We start from the raw sequence: 16,494 nt of genomic DNA on the forward strand, positions 1-16,494 counted from the left end.
ACCAACCCGAGTTTTGGGTGTTTGCCACCCCGAAACCCCCGCGGATTTGCCAACACCCCCCCCTGCTACCCCCCTGCTATTGGGGGGCCCTTGCCCCCCCCCCCCCCCCCCCCCCCCGGGTCCCCTCGAGACCCCACACGGGTGGGGTCATGGACTGCCGCTTTTTCAAAGGCAGTATTATCGTCACACCTGAACCAGGACTTACAATCACTGAAGTTACTTTGCTTCCTTTGAGACGGGCGCGTCAATGAATTACAACTTCGTCTTGGTGTGGTCGCCGGCATCTGCTCAGTCGAGGCACCGAAACGATGAATTCTACGACATAATATTTGCCGCCGGGGGTGTTGGGGGCGGGGGAGGGACGGGGGATGGGGGCCGCCGAGATGACACGGGTCCTTGGAGAAAGCCAAGATGGACGCAAGGTGGCGGCACGCGATCTGGTATGTATCCTACGAGAGGCTGTTCTCTGCGATGTGGAGCTCTCGGGCACACGCCTCCTGTCGGTAATAGTTAGTGGTGTATACAATGGCCAACCAATGCGATTTGCCCATGGGGGTACGTGGAGACACTACACTTGATCTCGCTTACCCGTCTCCGTTGCTCCCTTCTCTGACATGGTGTTCCCCATAGTGAAGGCACTATGCGCTTGCTCTAATATCACAAAATCACATGTCTGGGAGTCCTAGCTTGCCAAAATCCAATCAAGCATCATTGCAGTTACAAGAAGCAAACCGCCAGACTTTGTCTGGCAACTTCATGTGGGATATTTATCAATTAATGCTCCCGGAAAAATAAGAGAAACCTAGGCTACTCGGGCCGTTGAAGTCCCTCCAGAAAGCTCAACACGGCCATTTGGCACTGCTCGGCGGCCTCCGAGTAGATCTCGTGGCCGCGAGACGGAATGAGCTGAAGCTGCGCCGACGCAATCCGGGCCTCCAGGTCCTTCATGGACTCGACGGTGACCATGGCACTGTTTGTGGGTGCGAGGATGAGCATGGGCGCCCGAATATCGCCGAGGTAGGGGCGCGAGTCCAATTTGCATAGGAACTCGGCATAGCCAGCCAGGCCCTCGCCGTCGCTCGCGGAAACTTCGTCGAGCCACCACTTTTTGTAGGCCGGGTCGGCGCTGGCGAGGGTCCCAGGCGTGGCGGCCAGGCGCTCAGCCCAGCCTCGAGACCCGAGCTGACGGCAGGCCTCAGGCCATGATGGGAGGCCGAAGGCGAGGAGCCGCTGGCCGGCCTCGGGCAGATAGGTCGGCGAGGAGCAGACGATGATGGAGCTGACACGGTCCGGGTAGGTGGCGGCAAAGATCTCGGCCAGCATGCCGCTGGTGGACTCGCCTAGGAAATGAACCCGTTGGATGCCGAGTTGGTCGAGGGTGTCGCGGATCTCCTCGATGATTGTAGTCGTCGAGTAGTCGTAGCCATCGCCCGGGACCGGCCTGCTTGAGTCTCCGTGGCCCCGTAGGTCGCGCCTAATGACGTTGTATTTGCGAGCCAGGGCAGGGACCCAGTGGTAGAAGTGCTGCGCCGTGCGGGCAAAGCCGTGCTGTATAAGTATCGTCTCCGCTGGCTTCCAAGGGTCGACAAAGCTGTCGTAGATGTAGGCCGTGGACTGGCCGTTCGCGTGGCGCACCGTCTCCCGTCGCGTCCGGGGACCACCGCCAGATGACGATAGACCGGCCGTGTCCATCTCTCAATGTCAACCAAGAGATTTGTAGGATGACAGCGCAAGTCAGCCACGAAGGTGAAGCAGGTTAAGTGACCGGCTGGTGATAACGGCCTTGGGTGGGGGGAAAACGGCAGCGGGTAGCGATACACTGTCAAGGTAGGTCAAAGGACGATCCGGTCAAGCACCCCAACACGCCCCAGCCCATGAGAGTTCAGAATATCTACCTACCTTTAGTTTTAATGGTTTCTCTGGTGCTCATGCCGTGTCGGATGGGGGTCTTTGAGGTACCTATGTGGGGTAATTATTTCAAGAGGGGGATTGCTGGTTTCCCTCAGAAGCGGGGAAACGGGTCAACACCGCCGCAGTGGTGTTGGGGTCGTAGCGTAAGTTTACAGGAAAGGGCGGGCAGCATCTTCTGCAGCTGTAGAAACATTAAATTTTCGAGTTTGAATTGACAAGCAGCTGGATTAACTCTATCTAAATGCTACCTCAGACAACGTGCATACAATCTGCCCCGAGGGTGTGTCTTGCACTGAGGGGAGGGCAAAGTCGCGCTCCAATTCTTGTCTCATGCCCATACATCCTCCTGCGTGATTCGTTAACAACGGTGATTTTTAGATATAGGCATGGCTGTTTCGGCCATGACCGTGTAGTATTGTAGCACACGTACCTGGTAACGCCCTGTGGCTCTCATATCGCTTACAGCGTTCTCTGCTTCAACCACTGAGATCTTTCTTTGCTGGGCTATGATTTGAGCCAAGGCAGCCCGAACCTCTGGAGCCATGTTGGCGGCATCCCCACAAACGTAGAAGAAAGCGCCCCGTTGCAGTAATCTGTAAACGTCTTCTGCTGACTCTCGAAGCCGATGCTGAACATAGCACTTCTGCGAGCCTTCCCTGGACATGGCTGTCACGAGCTGAAACTTGTCTCCCAGAACTCCTTGATGCTCCTAAAAATAAAAACAAAAAAACCGTTAGATTAGGAGGAAGAGACGAGATTCCGTCGTGACTTGCCTTCCATTCAGATTCGTACAAGAAATCCTCTGTCCGTCTGCGGCAGCCAAAGAACAGCAGTACGTGTCCGATGCTTACTCCCTCTTGGAATTGTCTTGTTCGTTCTTGGACAAAGCCTCGGAACGGCGCGACCCCTGTTCCGGGTCCGACCATGATGATAGGTGTTGCAGGATCGGAAGGCAAAGAGAAGTTAGAATGGCGAATGTGAATGGGGGCGCGGATCCCCTCGAATTTGTTTCGAGGGCCCGTTACGTCGTATGTTGGGTGGCCGACGTCGTCACTTGGATCGTCGTTGTTCTGCTTCCTCTTCAACGCGAAGAGGTAGTTAGAAGCAACCCCACAGAAGGGGTCATGCGTGCCTCGTTCACTTGTGACATCTGTCTTGACTGCCACGGTGATTGAGACCCGCTTTGGGTGGGCGAGTGAAGACGAGGAGATGGAATAGTAGCGTGGTTGTAACCTCGTCAAGCCCTCGATCAACATGGAGAAGGGGATCTTGTCCCATGTGACTCCTCTGCTGACGCGCATGAGGAGGCGGGCGAGATTCAAGAAGCGTGTCTGCTCATGGAAATACTCCTTGTCTGATCCAAGCCTTGTCATCTCGTTCTTGACTTCGTCGTTGGGAGAGAACGGCGCAAGGTCGGAGACCAACTGGCGAGATACCGGGGCGCAAATCTCCAGGTAGTAGCGGGCGATGGCGTCGTACGTCGTTGGCGATGGGAAAGGCACTTTTGCGGTCGATTCGAGTGGTACAACTCCGATGACGCTGTGTCTGGTCTCCTCCAAGCCCAGAATCCTCATGAGGCGGTTGACTTCGTCGTTTGGATTTGTTGGCCAGATGGCGAGATGGTCGCCGGTCTTGTAGGAAAGATTCGTACCGCCGATGTCGATCTCCATGTGAATACAGTGCCTATCGTGTGCCAGACCTGAGAACAGCTCTCGAGACTCGACGACGGGGGCAATGTAGGGATTGTGTGCGTCAAACGGGCCTTCATAGTCGCCAAGATATCTCTGATTCGGTTCCCCGAGGTACAACTCGTCAGACTCGCGGTTCAGGTCAGCACGCTTGGTGACGCTGAAAGCTGGCTCGTATGTTCCCTCGTGCTCCTGCAAGCCCATATCGGCCGACAGAGCCGCCCACATGGTATCCTTCCACGCAAGAAAATCCTCCTCCATGGTGCCTCCCCCATCATCGCCTTCGCCAACGCTGCCGATCCTCTTGGCTCCCTGGCCATCAAGCCTTTGGGTTACATTGCGGATCATAGAATTGTAGTGTTCGTACGTGCTGTTGCCCAGGCCGAATGCAACGTATCTGAGATTGTCAAGCCGAGGGCCGCCGCCGAGCTCACCAGAGATGTATTCGTGGAATCCGACGGCGTTATCTGTGGGCTCGCCTTCTCCATAGGTTGCTAGAACGAATATGACGACGCTCTCGCGGGGGATGGAGTCGAGATTGTCAAAGTCGTAATGCTCAAGGTCGGCAACCAGTGTTTCAAGCCCAAATCTTGTCTTTCCTTCCTTTGCTAGGCGAGACGCATAGCTCTCGGCAGTGCCCGTCTGCGAGCCGAAGAATATTATGCAGTTCTTTCCCATCTCTTTCATCCCTTTGACAAAGTCTCGGTTATTGCCCCCCTCAATGTTCCTAGGCTTTCCCACGCCATCTTTGGCCGAGCCCTTGGGGATGGCCCAGTACCTGCACTTGGTAAAATAGGCGACTAGGATGAAGCCCAGGATTAAGGCTCTCGCAAGGCTATCCCCGAGAATATCTTCCAGTCGCTCCATATTGGTGACCGCTTGGGTGACGCTCCCGCGAAGTGGTAAGCCAGAGCAAGTCTGTTCTGCAGACCCAGGCCATGTGCGAGAGCCTAAGTGGGATTTGGCGTCCATGGGCGTGAGGCAAGGAGAAGGAAGCGTATGCGAATTGACTGACGGAAGTCGGGTTGATGTGGCTCGGTCGATAGCTCTAAGTCGATTGTTCCCGCAAAACAGTGTTGGTTTGGTGATGGTGAATCTTCGCTGCTTGGGATCGGGGAGGTCCGTCTTCAAGACAGTCTCTCATTTACAATTATTCGGGCGTGGTATCTCTCACCACAAGCAGTCGCTGACCAGAACACTTCCTACCCCACCCCCAACTAGCACCCCACACCGTTCAGCCTCCGGCCGGCTCCTTGCAACGCTCCGAGTTCTCCATTTCTCTCTCCACAGTACCAGCATATGCTCTTCAGTCGACACAATGGCAAGCTGGCTGCGACCAACAAAGTACACATTGGAGAAGTTCGGCCGATACTCACCGCCCCTAACCGCACCAAGGAGCCAGGCCTTGGGGAAGCATGAGCCCTCCGCATTCTCACCCCATGTGCCAACATATCCCTCCACACTGCAATCATTATCTTCCGAAATAGCTATAGGGTCGAATTGCATTTGATCCTTTTAAATTTTAGACATTAGTAGAGATAGTATTCGAGTTCTGACAAAAACTCAAGCGCATATCCAACAATTAACTGCACCTTCGAAGTCTTTTGTTAGTTTTGTTCTCTGATTTACTCATCACATGGATGACGATAAGTTCTTTTTACTGCATAGGCTTCTTAGTCTGATGGGCAAGACAATCGTTGCCTGTGGAGGGCCAAGCTTGTGCCAAGCTTTTGCTGGCCGATGCAGGGCTGAATGGCTATGCGGAAGCCAGTGAAGATCCCAGATGCCGTGATCTAGATTCTCGCGTCATGTTTTGATATTTGGGCGGAGATGAGCATTGGGCAGAGACGGCATGGCGGTCGTCATAGTGGTACGCGTTGGACATGAAGCTTGCACGGCTCCCATTGGCTATTAGTCCCTTCTTAGCCCGTCGCCGCGTGGCAAGGGTCGGCTCTGACACCCTGATTCCTCGTCCAGCAATAGCTCGGGACTGTCAATGCTCATGGCGGCCACGTCCCGCTAGCGTGACAGTGAAACCCGGTCTGGAATACGTGAGTGGGGGTTTGATTTGATAGCTACTTGTATCAGAGGCTGAAATTACCTACCCCACACAGGTCTTTCTCCAAGAGGCACCGAGGATTGGGATTACAATTTGATGTGGGGGTTGGATCAACCCCCCACCCTGTCGTCATCAAAAGTTCTTATCATTGCTAGAGATGTTACAAAACAACATGAGCCCCTCGCGCCAAACTTGAAAACCAGTAATTTCTCTTATTTCATCCACAGCATCAAAGCTCTTCTTCTCGCCGACTTTTGGGCCAGACGCTTCAAGCAAGAGCCTTCGTTTCATTCCACACCATAACGAGCCATGGCATCATCCGCACCCTCGGCCAACGATGAATCTACCGCACATAAGACGCTCTTTGATAAGGGCCTGAAGATCCGATACGAAGTGGCCGGTACCGCCTATGTCGACGCCGCTCTCGCTGGGGGCTCTTCCGAGTTCGCGAGGCCCATGCAGGAGCTAGTCACAGAGGCCTGCTGGGGATCCGTCTGGTCCCGCCCTGGTCTGGAAAGGAAGCAGCGCTCGCTGCTGAACATTGCCATGCTATGCGCTTTGAACAGGGGGCCTGAGCTTGCGGCGCACGTCCGAGGCGCCATCAACAACGGAGCGAGCGAGGTTGAGATCAGGGAGACGATCCTCCAGGCAGCCATCTACTGCGGGATGCCTGCAGGGATCGAGGGCTTCAAGATTGCCGAGAAGGTTATACTAGGGATCAAGGCGGAGAAGGAGAAGGGTCAGTAAGCCTAAGCGTCTGTGAGATCACGTTTCGGCCGGTTCAACCAGCCGCGAATTAGATTCTATAATCTATCAGGGTTCAACATGCCTGCTTGGGTCTCATTCCTACCTTTGTGACTCTAATATTAGTTTATCATCGAGCTTACCGTTCTGTTCGGCGCTCTTCTCCTGGGAGCGCCGGACGGCATGTGACAAAATAGACGGAGTATGAGAATGTTGATCAAGTGTAAGCATCACGAAAGAAAACAAAAGGACGCACGATACGAGCAAAAGATTGGATCTAGGGAACCTAAACTCCAATATAATCGCTCATTTTGCCAGACCTCTTCTATCTTGTGGATTTGTAATTGACCTACACTCTCACACTCTTCGACTGCGAACGGTAGTGCTGGGTGAAATCGTAATTCAGAAGGTCAGTCTATCGCCAGATGATCAGCATATCCCACGGGATCATTGTGACTTCATCATGTGGCTTTGTCTGTCAACATACCTGCATCATGTTCATTGCCAGTTGCCGATCTGTCTCCGCCTTCTTGCACTGTTGAAGGAATTCATCACTCTCCAAGATCTTGTCCGGGTTGGCAGAGAGCAAGCGCAACAGATTCGCACTCGAAATTGGGTCAACAACTTCCTGGAATACCTTCCGACGAATGTCGCTGTAAACTTCGAGGATACTGTCATCGGCTTTGTTTTCGTAGATGCCCATCAGGCAGTCGTAGAGACCGCCCACATCAGCAATACCCCCAGTAAGACCGAGCCCACCGCTGCCACACATCGCTGTCAGCATCAGTTTGTACAAATCTCGGGTGGCGGGGTGGAGAAATACAAGGGATTGCATAGATGCGCCGCATCTGCAGCCAGCAAGAACCGCCCAACGCGCATTTTCTTGGCCAGTCGTTGATGAACTTTGTAGGGGCTGATGTTGACGAGCTTGTAATCACCAGGGCTGGGATGTCCTGGGAGCATGACCTTGAACTTCTCGGGCTGCCGGGCCACCAGCTCCTGTTGCGTGAGGCCTGGAATCTCTCCATACGTGACGCGCCACATGCCGTCCTTGGTGATCTTTGCGGCCATATACCAATGTTCAGGATGAATGATGAAGTTCGAATCGCAATACCCAAACTTTTCAAAGTCGTAGTACACCTGTCGCAGCTCAGCTTAGCTATTTCAAGGCCACCAAACGTCGGTTTTCCTGACAAGGGAGGCGTACATTGGTGGCCACAAGCTGCTCACCCCAGGTCTTTCCTGGAAAATCCAAATCGCCGAAAAGCGAGCGGCGGATGATGCTGTTGGCACCGTCGCACCCGACGATATAATCAGCTTCTACCCGGGACTGTTCCATTGTTTCGACATGCTCCGTATTAACGGACGCAATCGAGTCATCCTGGTCAATGGAAGTGACGCGGGTGTCAAAGAGATACTCGATGTTCGGCAGCTTTTTGCAGTGATCGTAGAGTAGATGTCCCAACTGATTTAGCGGAAGGGCAACCATTCGGTCCGGATCGTCTCCCAGGGCCTCATTGTTTATCCCAGCGATAAAAGTCCCATCAAGCTTGCGCCACGAGACTCTCTTTGGGCTGAACCCCAATGCGCGCAGGTCGTCACCTAACCCGGCTCGATTCATCACTTTCATGGCTGGTGAGGCATAATGCGTTGCACGAGGGTTATCATCTAGCTTGGAAGACTGTTCGACGATTGTGACTTGGATGTTCTGCTTCGCAAGCAGGAGGCCAAGAAGCTGTCCGGCAGGACCAGCTCCAACAATAATCACCTAAGACTCTAGTCAATCCATTGTCAAGGTTGCATTATCGCTGGCGACCATACTTTGCTAAACCCAGGAGCCATGGCTTTGGAGTAGCCGCGCGGGAATCTCAGAGCTGTGTGAAGCTTAACTGAGAAGAGGATGAGTTTCCAAGTGGGAGGGCAAGAAGCTCATTCAGCTTGGGAACCTCGTGTAAGGAGTCTATGTACATGTACAAGTGAGTTATACGGCAGGTAATGAATGGGCTACTTGCAAGCAGCATTGCCTCCGACCGCATAGTTTAAATACTCCGCACCTGCCAACCTTCGTGCAATCCCCACAACAGTAAGGAGTTGACAGACACCCCGGATGCTCCTACCCCTCATCCACGGAATGTAGTCTGATAAAGAGAGACCCGAAAGCATGATCGAGACATGGTTATCTCCCTAATTAATTACCCCATACCCAGGACAGGGGTTCTTGCGGGGTATGTACATGCCAACATGTCCCCACATTCGGTTCTCCAACACGTGATGTAATGGCCGAGGACGGCTGGAGGCGGTTCAAAGAGGACCCAATTCAAATCTTCACCAACTTGGATCAGGGTTGGAGAAGGAACGATGGGTTAAGCTTCATCCCACTATCGGCAAGGTCCATAGCAAGGACGTCGACGGTTAGCTTCGCCGGGGGGGGGTGGCATCGGACATTCCCCCCTCCCTCCAAAAACACCAACAACAGCAGCTAAAGATCCCCGCGTTGACGTCCCCATACCCCCCTTTTTCCTGTAAACCACCACGCACAGCGGCCCAGGGGTAAATATCTAATCCTTCACCTCTGAGGTGGTTAATGTTGAACTTTACCGTATGCTTTACCCCACACGAGACTACCCCAGGTTCAGTACAAGCTTATCCCAACGCAATGGCAGTATATTAATTACGACTGATTGACCGCCTCACGATAGCTCATATCGCATCAACCTCGTCAAATCAAATCAAACATTAACTAGCAGCAATTGAGCCTCCACCATCATGACCGCTCCAGTACTACCACTCCTTAAGGAGAGCAAAGTCGATGTCTTGATAATCGGAGCTGGCCCAGCAGGGTAGGTACAATCCATTCCAACGCTGACATGAATCGATGAGATAACTAGGCACTAACATGCTGTAGGTATATGGCTGCCTTGTGGCTAGCCCGTTTGGGGATCAAGACAAAGTTCATCGATAAGCGGTCAACCAAGATATTCACGGGTCAGGCGGATGGGCTACAGGTAAGATTATAAATATATAATCATGACAGACAATTCTAGACCTCGCACTAATTCATCAAATGGCAGCCCCGCGTTCTGGAGGTGTTTGAGACATTTGGGTTTGTGGACCGGGCACTAAAAGAAGTAGCCGTGGGCTATGAGGCCTGTTTTTATGAGCCCGACGAGAACGGCCGGATCCGACGTGTCGATAAGCTGCCCGAAGGTGTACCGGGAATCTCGCGGTTCAACGGCTCAGTCATCCACCAGGGTCGAATCGAGACTTGGCTTTCTGATGCCATTGACGAGTTCTCCGGCGGCGCGATTCGTGTTCAGCGGCCACTTCTACCCGAGTCTCTCGAGATTGACGCTGCCGATGCAGACAGCCCAACTGCATATCCGGTGCGGGTGGTGCTGAAGAAGCTCGAAGACGACAATGCCGCACCTGAGCAGTATGGCCACAAGGTGCAGAACGGGCTTTATCGACAGTTCGATGGGGACCAGACAAATCCCGCCAAATCCGACACTGGAGAGCATCAGGAGGTTGTACGGGCTAAATATGTCCTTGGCTGTGATGGCGCCCACTCGTGGGTGCGCCAGCAGCTGGGAATCGAGCACCGGGGCGAAACCACCGACTACGTGTGGGGGGTACTGGACATAACCCCGGTCACGGACTTCCCGGATATTCGCAAACGGTGCTCAATCCACTCACAAAATGACGGCAGCATCATGTTGATTCCGCGCGAGAATGGCATTGTCCGGCTGTACATCCAGCTCCGCCAGGTGGACCATCATGGGGACGGTAACGGCGACGACAGTGTGCCCGCAGGGGAAAAGAAGAGCGCCCGCGTCGATCGCAGCAAGCTGACAGCGGAGCACATCCTCGCGACAGCGCAAAAGATTTTCCAGCCATATTCTCTCGAAGTGGCCGAGATGCATTGGTTCACGGCCTACCAGATCGGCCAGCGCGTGGCCACAGCTTTTCAGAAGGATCAGCGCGTCTTCATCGCTGGGGATGCTTGTCACACCCACTCGCCCAAGGCCGGGCAGGGCATGAATGTGTCGATGATGGACACGTTCAACCTGGCCTGGAAGATTGGGTACGTGGTCAAGGGTCTGGCCCGGCCATCCATCCTTGCCACGTATGAGCTCGAGCGGCGTGCGGTGGCCGAGGACCTCATCGCGTATGATCTGAAGCTTTCGCGTCTCTTCTCATCCAAACCCGGCGACATATCGACCAATGATTTCCGCCGCGTGATTGACAAGGGTTCCGCCTTCACTACCGGCTGTACGGTCAACTACGACGCGTCCCTTCTGGTGGATAAACCCGCAGGCCAGCCACGGGATGTCCCGTATCACAGCGCCTTGGCGACCAAGCTGGCTATCGGCATGCGCCTCCCAGACGTCAGGCTTGTCATGCAGAGCGACGCGCGGCCATTGTTTATCAACCAACAGTTGCCATCCACCGGAGAATTCCGGCTGCTGATCTTCATCGGCGACTACGCCCAAGTGCCGCCGTTGAAGAAGCAAATGGACGACATTGGCGAGTACCTAGCAAGACCCGAGAACTCTCTACAGCGATTGCGGGCGGACTCAATACTGCAGTTAATGCTGATCCATGCCAGTCCCCAATCCAAGGTGGAATGGGATGACTTCCCTCTCGTGTTTCGCCCGCGCGATAAACGGGGCTTGATGAACTATTGGTTAGTCTTTGGCGATACGCCGAGCCCCCATGCGCAGACCGGCGATGCATATGAGCAATATGGAATCCAGAGGGATGTGGGCGCTGTGGTGGTGCTGAGGCCCGATGGATACGTTGCGAAGGTAGCTGAACCTACTGTGAAGGGGGTGAAGGACATTTGGGAATGGTTGGCGGGCTTTATAGTGGACTTGAAACCATCCATATGAGCCATAATTATTCATTTCAGTATAACAGATAGGAGCGAATACAAGGACATTGTGCTGGAACAAGACTTTCAATTCCCAGCACTCTCGGAATACTCGGCTCGGATCCTTGTTACCCTCGTCCACACCTATCTGTTTCCAAATCAGCCTCAGATATGAGACCTCAAATATGAGACTCCAAACCTGCGCAGTTGTGCTTCCCTTTTTCTAAAGTCAAGTCTGTAAGATGACATTGGTCGCGCGGCCAGTGGAACACGCAGACGTGGCTCAATGCGTTGCAATTCGAGTTGCCAGTCTCGGCAGCCTTGTCATTGGACAACCGCCTCCGTATCCGGGGTATGTACTCAGTGCACAACGACCTCGACAATAAACCCCACGTGCGCCAGTTGACGGTGGTGGATCCTGAGAACGAGGGAGATATCATGGCGTATGCGAAGTGGGAGGTACACCATGAAGCAACCCGACGAAAAGGTGGATAAGTTTCGACTCTTGCGAGATGCTGCGCAGGATGCTCTTGAACATCATTACAAGTCCTGGACCAGCGTCGTCAGCAGGTGTCTCAGCCTCCGTTTTCAAATGCGTAAGCATGACCGTTGCCCTCTAAAAGCAACTTGGTTTAGCGGTATGCGATGTCTGAGACCCTGGTTCAAAATTGACTCTCCCCGTTGAAAGGCAGTATTGATGGGGTTGAGCACGGTCTCTCGGTTCTGTCTCGGCCAACAAGCAATCTTCAGCTTGAGTCAAATTCTGCGCCAATAGTAATTAGGGCTGGCCTGTTGGTCGAACCAGCGCCACACCAGGAGCGGCATCCCTTACCTCGTTGCCTGTTTCTCTTCTTCGCTATCATACATCACTCACACTACATATACTTTCCGTCCCGCCTCCATCATCTGTGGTACCAGCAGCTTCCTCGTCACAAACATCCACCTATTCCTAACACATCCCTCCGATCTTAATCACTATGCATTTCACCGCTATCCTTCTCAGCATCACGGCTGTCCTTGTCGCAACTTCTACAGCTCAGTCCTGCTACCGGATTGAGAATTACGGGCACAGGCTTTGGTCTAGAGCTCCTCAGTGCTCTCAATGCCGGGAGGGCTGGAGATTTGAGCAGGAGAGAGAGCCACCCTGCAATAGTGCCGTTCAGTGCTGCAAGGGATACTGCTGCGAACATTAGGCAGTTAAACTCGAAATGTATGACAGGAGGAAACGATAAATTATACGCAACAAAGCTAACACCAAGCTAGGATTTGGGCGGTTTATGCGGCGATTGTGCGGGGGTCAAAACCGCAGACGTTTTAACTGGCAGCTTCTTTGAATCCTTAATCAAAGGCTTCTTCAACGATAAGCTTGCTGTTTTTGTGTCGCTGTTAAATCGAAGTTGCTGTTGCTGTTGTTTGGCACCTGGCAGGAATCAACTGCAGATGTAGAAACACAGGCAAATTCTTCGCTACCCCCCTCCCCCCTCCCGGCCTGTCCGGCGCCCCTTGAAAAATCGAAGAAAAGCGGAGAAGGTCTTGGCGCTTTCGGCCAGTGCGCCCCTGCCTGCCTGTGGAAACCCCCCCCTGCATTTTCGACGTTCATCTGCCTTTGTCAAATTTTGTAAGCCGTACCCTAGCCCAACTACGGCTAGACTTATCATGCCTTGTAGAAGACGGGCATATTGGCACATCACATAGCCGAGAAACGGGGTCTCCCTACGTCACTGGTAGAGCGCCGAGAAGTGAGAAGAAAAGACTGGCCGAGATGACCGGCATTCCCCGGACATTCCAGATTGTTGGGGCAAACTGCGGGGTAAGGACGCGGTGCGCACACCACCACCCTCGTAACTAATTCTTTTCCCGCGTCTCGCAGGCATCTCTCATTTTCATCCCCATTTTCATCCCCTGTTTTCATCATCGTCGCAATCACAAGCCTTTGCAATGTGGCCTATTGTTACGCTATGCTAGGTATTGTTTTTACTACGTCATAGCACCACAGCCATGGACATGCACACGGACATGCAAGACTCTTCATTTCACACCTTTCCCGCGCAAAAGCCGCCAGACAAGGTGATCCGAGCCGTGCACAGATGCCCACACTGCCCCAAAATCTTCAAAAGAAGCGAGCACTGCGCTCGCCACCAGTTCTCCCACAACAGGCAGCGACCGTATCCCTGCCAATTTTGTGGCAAAACTTATGCCCGAAAGTGAGCTCGAACTGATCCAGGACCTTTGGGACGGGATAGATACTAATGCCTAGACCATCAAGGGACCTCGTCAAGCGACACGAACGGACTATCCATGCCGAGGCGTATTCGAAGCTCGTTCCCACCAGCGGTGGTGAAGCTGGTACAAATGATGATGCCAGTCGCCATCCGAGTCAAATCGCTCCTCCATCCGAGACTGCCCAATCTCCGTCCTCTCCAGATCCAGCACACCCGCAAACAAGCGTCGAGGAGTTTGGGCCGATTGACGGCCCAGCAACACCGGGCTCAACCACTGCGCCTTCAAATGGGAGCCAGGACACGCAAGCCATGCTCCCTGAAGGGGTTGGGGCGCTGTCAGTTTCCAGTGCCACCTCGCGACACCCGATTCATTCCGGACATGGTAACGCGACTCAACCCCATGCAACTTCGACGGGTCTACGGAGACCCTACGAAGCAACCTCGCACGGTGACGGAACGAGCACCAGCTACCCGATACCGCAGATGCCAGATCCTATGTCCATCGCTCCGATAGGCCTCCTGGACTTTGCAATGGGCGAGATACTCTGTGAGAATGATGTTCGGCGTCAATCGGGGGAGCCTGGAGCGCTGGCCCAAGGGGGCGATCGGTCGCGACGGCCGAGGACAGGCGATGGTGCACAGAGGCCCCTCGCTGCTACAGAGAATTCCGACTCGATACCAACATCAGATGCATACGATGCTAGGCAGCCCCTTCATTCTCGAATTGCATCGTCTGCGGATCCCCTCAGCTTCGTACAATCCTTGGATTTTCTCAACCATGATCTCGGCATGATGGGGGGTGACTTTCTTTACAGCCAAGTCTTGGAAATGCCAGAACCTGGTGGTTTCTTCAATTGGCAAGGAGGCATGGCCGGTCTCTTGGAATTTCCGACCCAGGCCGCGCACCCGCAACCAAGATCTCCCGACGAATCTTTCCCCACTCCGGAAAGTGTTGGAGCAGCTGAGCATAACGGGCTTGACAGGCAGTCGAAGGAAGGATCAACGCGGCTACCCAAAGTACTGAAGGAGCAATCTGTAAATCCCCCTCGGCTAGCCATAGGCGAGAACACTTACGGGAGGCTACTTCTCGACACCTTCGAGCGGCTGGGACAACGCGACGAGGATGCACTTCCCGTCAAGAACTGCCGCGAAGTTCAACACCTGATCAATGGATATGTCGACTATTTTCATCGACATTTTCCCATCCTCCACCTCGCATCGTTAGTGCCTTGGGAGACACCGAGTCCCCTTATATGGGCCATGTGCTGCATCGGCGCGCTGTATCGGCTGGACCGTCAGAAAGCACGTCGCATATACCGGATCACAGTCCAGATGCTCAACGCGCAGTTCGACCAGGACGGCATACCGATACCGTTGAACTCCCCGAAGAGTGCGAACGAATGGCCCTGGGATGATACCCACACGAAGCAAGCCTCCCAAATGCGGCCTCTATGGCTGATGCAGACGCGGGTGTTACTTTCACTTTATGCATCACTCGGCGAGGATAGCACTGTAGCTGTTGCCGAGTTTGAACGGCTGGGAATGTTCACCAAGGCAAGCACACCCTTACAACCGAACCATGCTGTTTCATCGACGCTCATACCACATTGCAGGAGTACCGATTACGGCGAGACTACCTCCGACGACAGGAGCCGTCGTCGGGGTTATCCTGGAGGGATTGGATCGAAAGAGAGTCCAATAAGCGGCTTCTATGCGGCATATTCATCCACAGTAATCTGCTCGTCACCCTCTACGATATTTTACCCGGATTTGATACCACTCAAGACCTTGATATTGAGGTCCTTGAAGAAGAAGGCCTGTGGAATGTGTCGAGCGCCGAGGAGTGGCAAACTCTACGGCAGACAACAGCCGCGCCCACCAAGACCATCCAAACCGTGCTGGTTGACACGCTCTCGGGCGTGACGGACGATGATCCAGCCCCCGAGCCTTACTATATCTCGGGATTCACGGCGCTCATTGTGATACACGCAGTCAACGTCCATGTTTGGCATATCAGCCAGGTCTCCCAGACCCTCAGCAAAGGTCTCAAGACGGGAGGTTACGCTTCCAACGTCCTGTTATCACACACCCTCGCGTCGCTGGCAAGATGTCGTGACGTGCTACGCCAATCTCGGACCGAGACTGCTGAGCCTCTGTGGGACGACACAGAAGGTCCCTTGTTGTTCAATTGCGAGGCCATGCTCCGCGTGGCCTACACCCGCTTGTTCACCGATGTGAGCATGCCGCAGAGATTCACGCTGCTTTGCAACTCCGGCGAGGACAGGCCTGCGGCGCTGAGAGCCTTGGTGACGGCTAAGCAGGAACGAAGTCCGTTGATGACCAAGGCGGTTGCTTACGCCCTTGACTCCTTCTTCGTCCCGATGAAGATAGGATACCTGCTAGTGAAGAAAACTGCTGCTTTTACGTGGAGTGTCGAGCATGCGATTGCTGTTTGGGGTTGTGGTAAGTCAAAGAGGCCGATGAGTGTTGAGGAATCACAGGGAGACTCACTAAAGATTCTGCAACAGCCATCCTCCTATGCCGGTGGATTCACTGCATTGAAACCCACGGATCGCGGGATGCTCCGACAGAAGCAGAGGCTCAACTCATCGACCAGGTAAAGGCAGTGTTGAAGGATACGGATTGCGATTACGAGGAAGGTCGGTCTTTGGCAGCAGCTGTCGCAACGGCATGGGCTTCACTGAACAATGATGTGAGAGCGGACCCCTGCTTCTTCGAAAGGCTTCTTTGCCGCGCTGTTTTAAGAAAGAGTGAAACTGACTGTCCCAATTAATTAGGTCTGGGTTTGGGGGATAACGGCAAGACTGGGTCAGATCCTGGCTGAGCTCTCGCAGGCGTATGAGTCCAATTACAGGGAACACCGGGAAAGGCGAATGGTGGAGGATTGAAAGGTGGATAATGAATCACAGCATCTACGGATCGTAATACAGCCTCTACGGCGGCGTTTGTGGGAGCAGGGTCGAGCATCTATCTTTAAAG

The 16,494-nt window shown here is 53.8% G+C and overlaps 6 protein-coding genes across 6 annotated transcripts; 3 read left to right on the forward strand and 3 right to left on the reverse strand.

Annotated features, from left to right (window-relative positions):
• Window positions 1–807: 807 nt before the first annotated feature.
• QBC33DRAFT_621359 (alpha/beta-hydrolase) lies at window positions 808–1,762 on the reverse strand (the record flags this gene model as incomplete). Its single annotated transcript, XM_060432796.1, has 1 exon — window positions 808–1,762. Exon 1 carries the CDS (start codon window positions 1,690–1,692, stop codon window positions 808–810), a length of 885 nt encoding a protein of 294 aa, XP_060281338.1. The 5' UTR covers window positions 1,693–1,762.
• Window positions 1,763–2,115: 353 nt separating this feature from the next.
• QBC33DRAFT_612522 (NADPH--cytochrome P450 reductase) lies at window positions 2,116–4,539 on the reverse strand (the record flags this gene model as incomplete). Its single annotated transcript, XM_060432486.1, has 4 exons — window positions 2,116–2,257; window positions 2,342–2,620; window positions 2,685–4,399; window positions 4,488–4,539. The coding sequence occupies 4 exons, from the start codon at window positions 4,537–4,539 to the stop codon at window positions 2,240–2,242; spliced, it is 2,064 nt and encodes a 687-aa protein (XP_060281339.1). The 3' UTR covers window positions 2,116–2,239.
• Window positions 4,540–5,831: 1,292 nt separating this feature from the next.
• Window positions 5,832–6,658, forward strand: QBC33DRAFT_544782 (4-carboxymuconolactone decarboxylase). The gene has a single exon (XM_060428487.1). The coding sequence runs from the start codon at window positions 5,968–5,970 to the stop codon at window positions 6,403–6,405; it is 438 nt and encodes a 145-aa protein (XP_060281340.1). The 5' UTR covers window positions 5,832–5,967; the 3' UTR covers window positions 6,406–6,658.
• Window positions 6,659–6,751: 93 nt separating this feature from the next.
• On the reverse strand, window positions 6,752–8,244 carry QBC33DRAFT_560955 (uncharacterized protein; the record flags this gene model as incomplete). The annotated part of the gene is made up of 5 exons (XM_060430096.1): window positions 6,752–6,817; window positions 6,890–7,163; window positions 7,226–7,542; window positions 7,610–8,170; window positions 8,224–8,244. The coding sequence occupies 5 exons, from the start codon at window positions 8,242–8,244 to the stop codon at window positions 6,752–6,754; spliced, it is 1,239 nt and encodes a 412-aa protein (XP_060281341.1).
• Window positions 8,245–8,725: 481 nt separating this feature from the next.
• Window positions 8,726–11,291, forward strand: QBC33DRAFT_612524 (FAD binding domain-containing protein; the record flags this gene model as incomplete). The annotated part of the gene is made up of 4 exons (XM_060432487.1): window positions 8,726–9,001; window positions 9,066–9,242; window positions 9,308–9,407; window positions 9,474–11,291. Exons 2-4 carry the CDS (start codon window positions 9,169–9,171, stop codon window positions 11,289–11,291), a joined length of 1,992 nt encoding a protein of 663 aa, XP_060281342.1. The 5' UTR covers window positions 8,726–9,001; window positions 9,066–9,168.
• A 1,997-nt stretch (window positions 11,292–13,288) lies between these two features.
• On the forward strand, window positions 13,289–16,403 carry QBC33DRAFT_455895 (uncharacterized protein; the record flags this gene model as incomplete). Its single annotated transcript, XM_060424788.1, has 6 exons — window positions 13,289–13,476; window positions 13,539–14,059; window positions 14,123–14,964; window positions 15,147–15,957; window positions 16,023–16,207; window positions 16,293–16,403. The coding sequence occupies 6 exons, from the start codon at window positions 13,289–13,291 to the stop codon at window positions 16,401–16,403; spliced, it is 2,658 nt and encodes an 885-aa protein (XP_060281343.1).
• Window positions 16,404–16,494: the final 91 nt, after the last annotated feature.

The sequence above is a fragment of the Phialemonium atrogriseum genome, assembly GCF_030411735.1.
Source record: "Phialemonium atrogriseum strain 8032-3 unplaced genomic scaffold QBC33scaffold_20, whole genome shotgun sequence".
Classification (NCBI taxonomy): domain Eukaryota; kingdom Fungi; phylum Ascomycota; class Sordariomycetes; order Cephalothecales; family Cephalothecaceae; genus Phialemonium; species Phialemonium atrogriseum.

Bases quoted from the DNA above. Each gene is read 5' to 3' on its own strand.
- QBC33DRAFT_544782 (XM_060428487.1), top strand. From the start codon at position 5,968: ATGGCATCATCCGCACCCTCGGCCAACGATGAATCTACCGCACATAAG.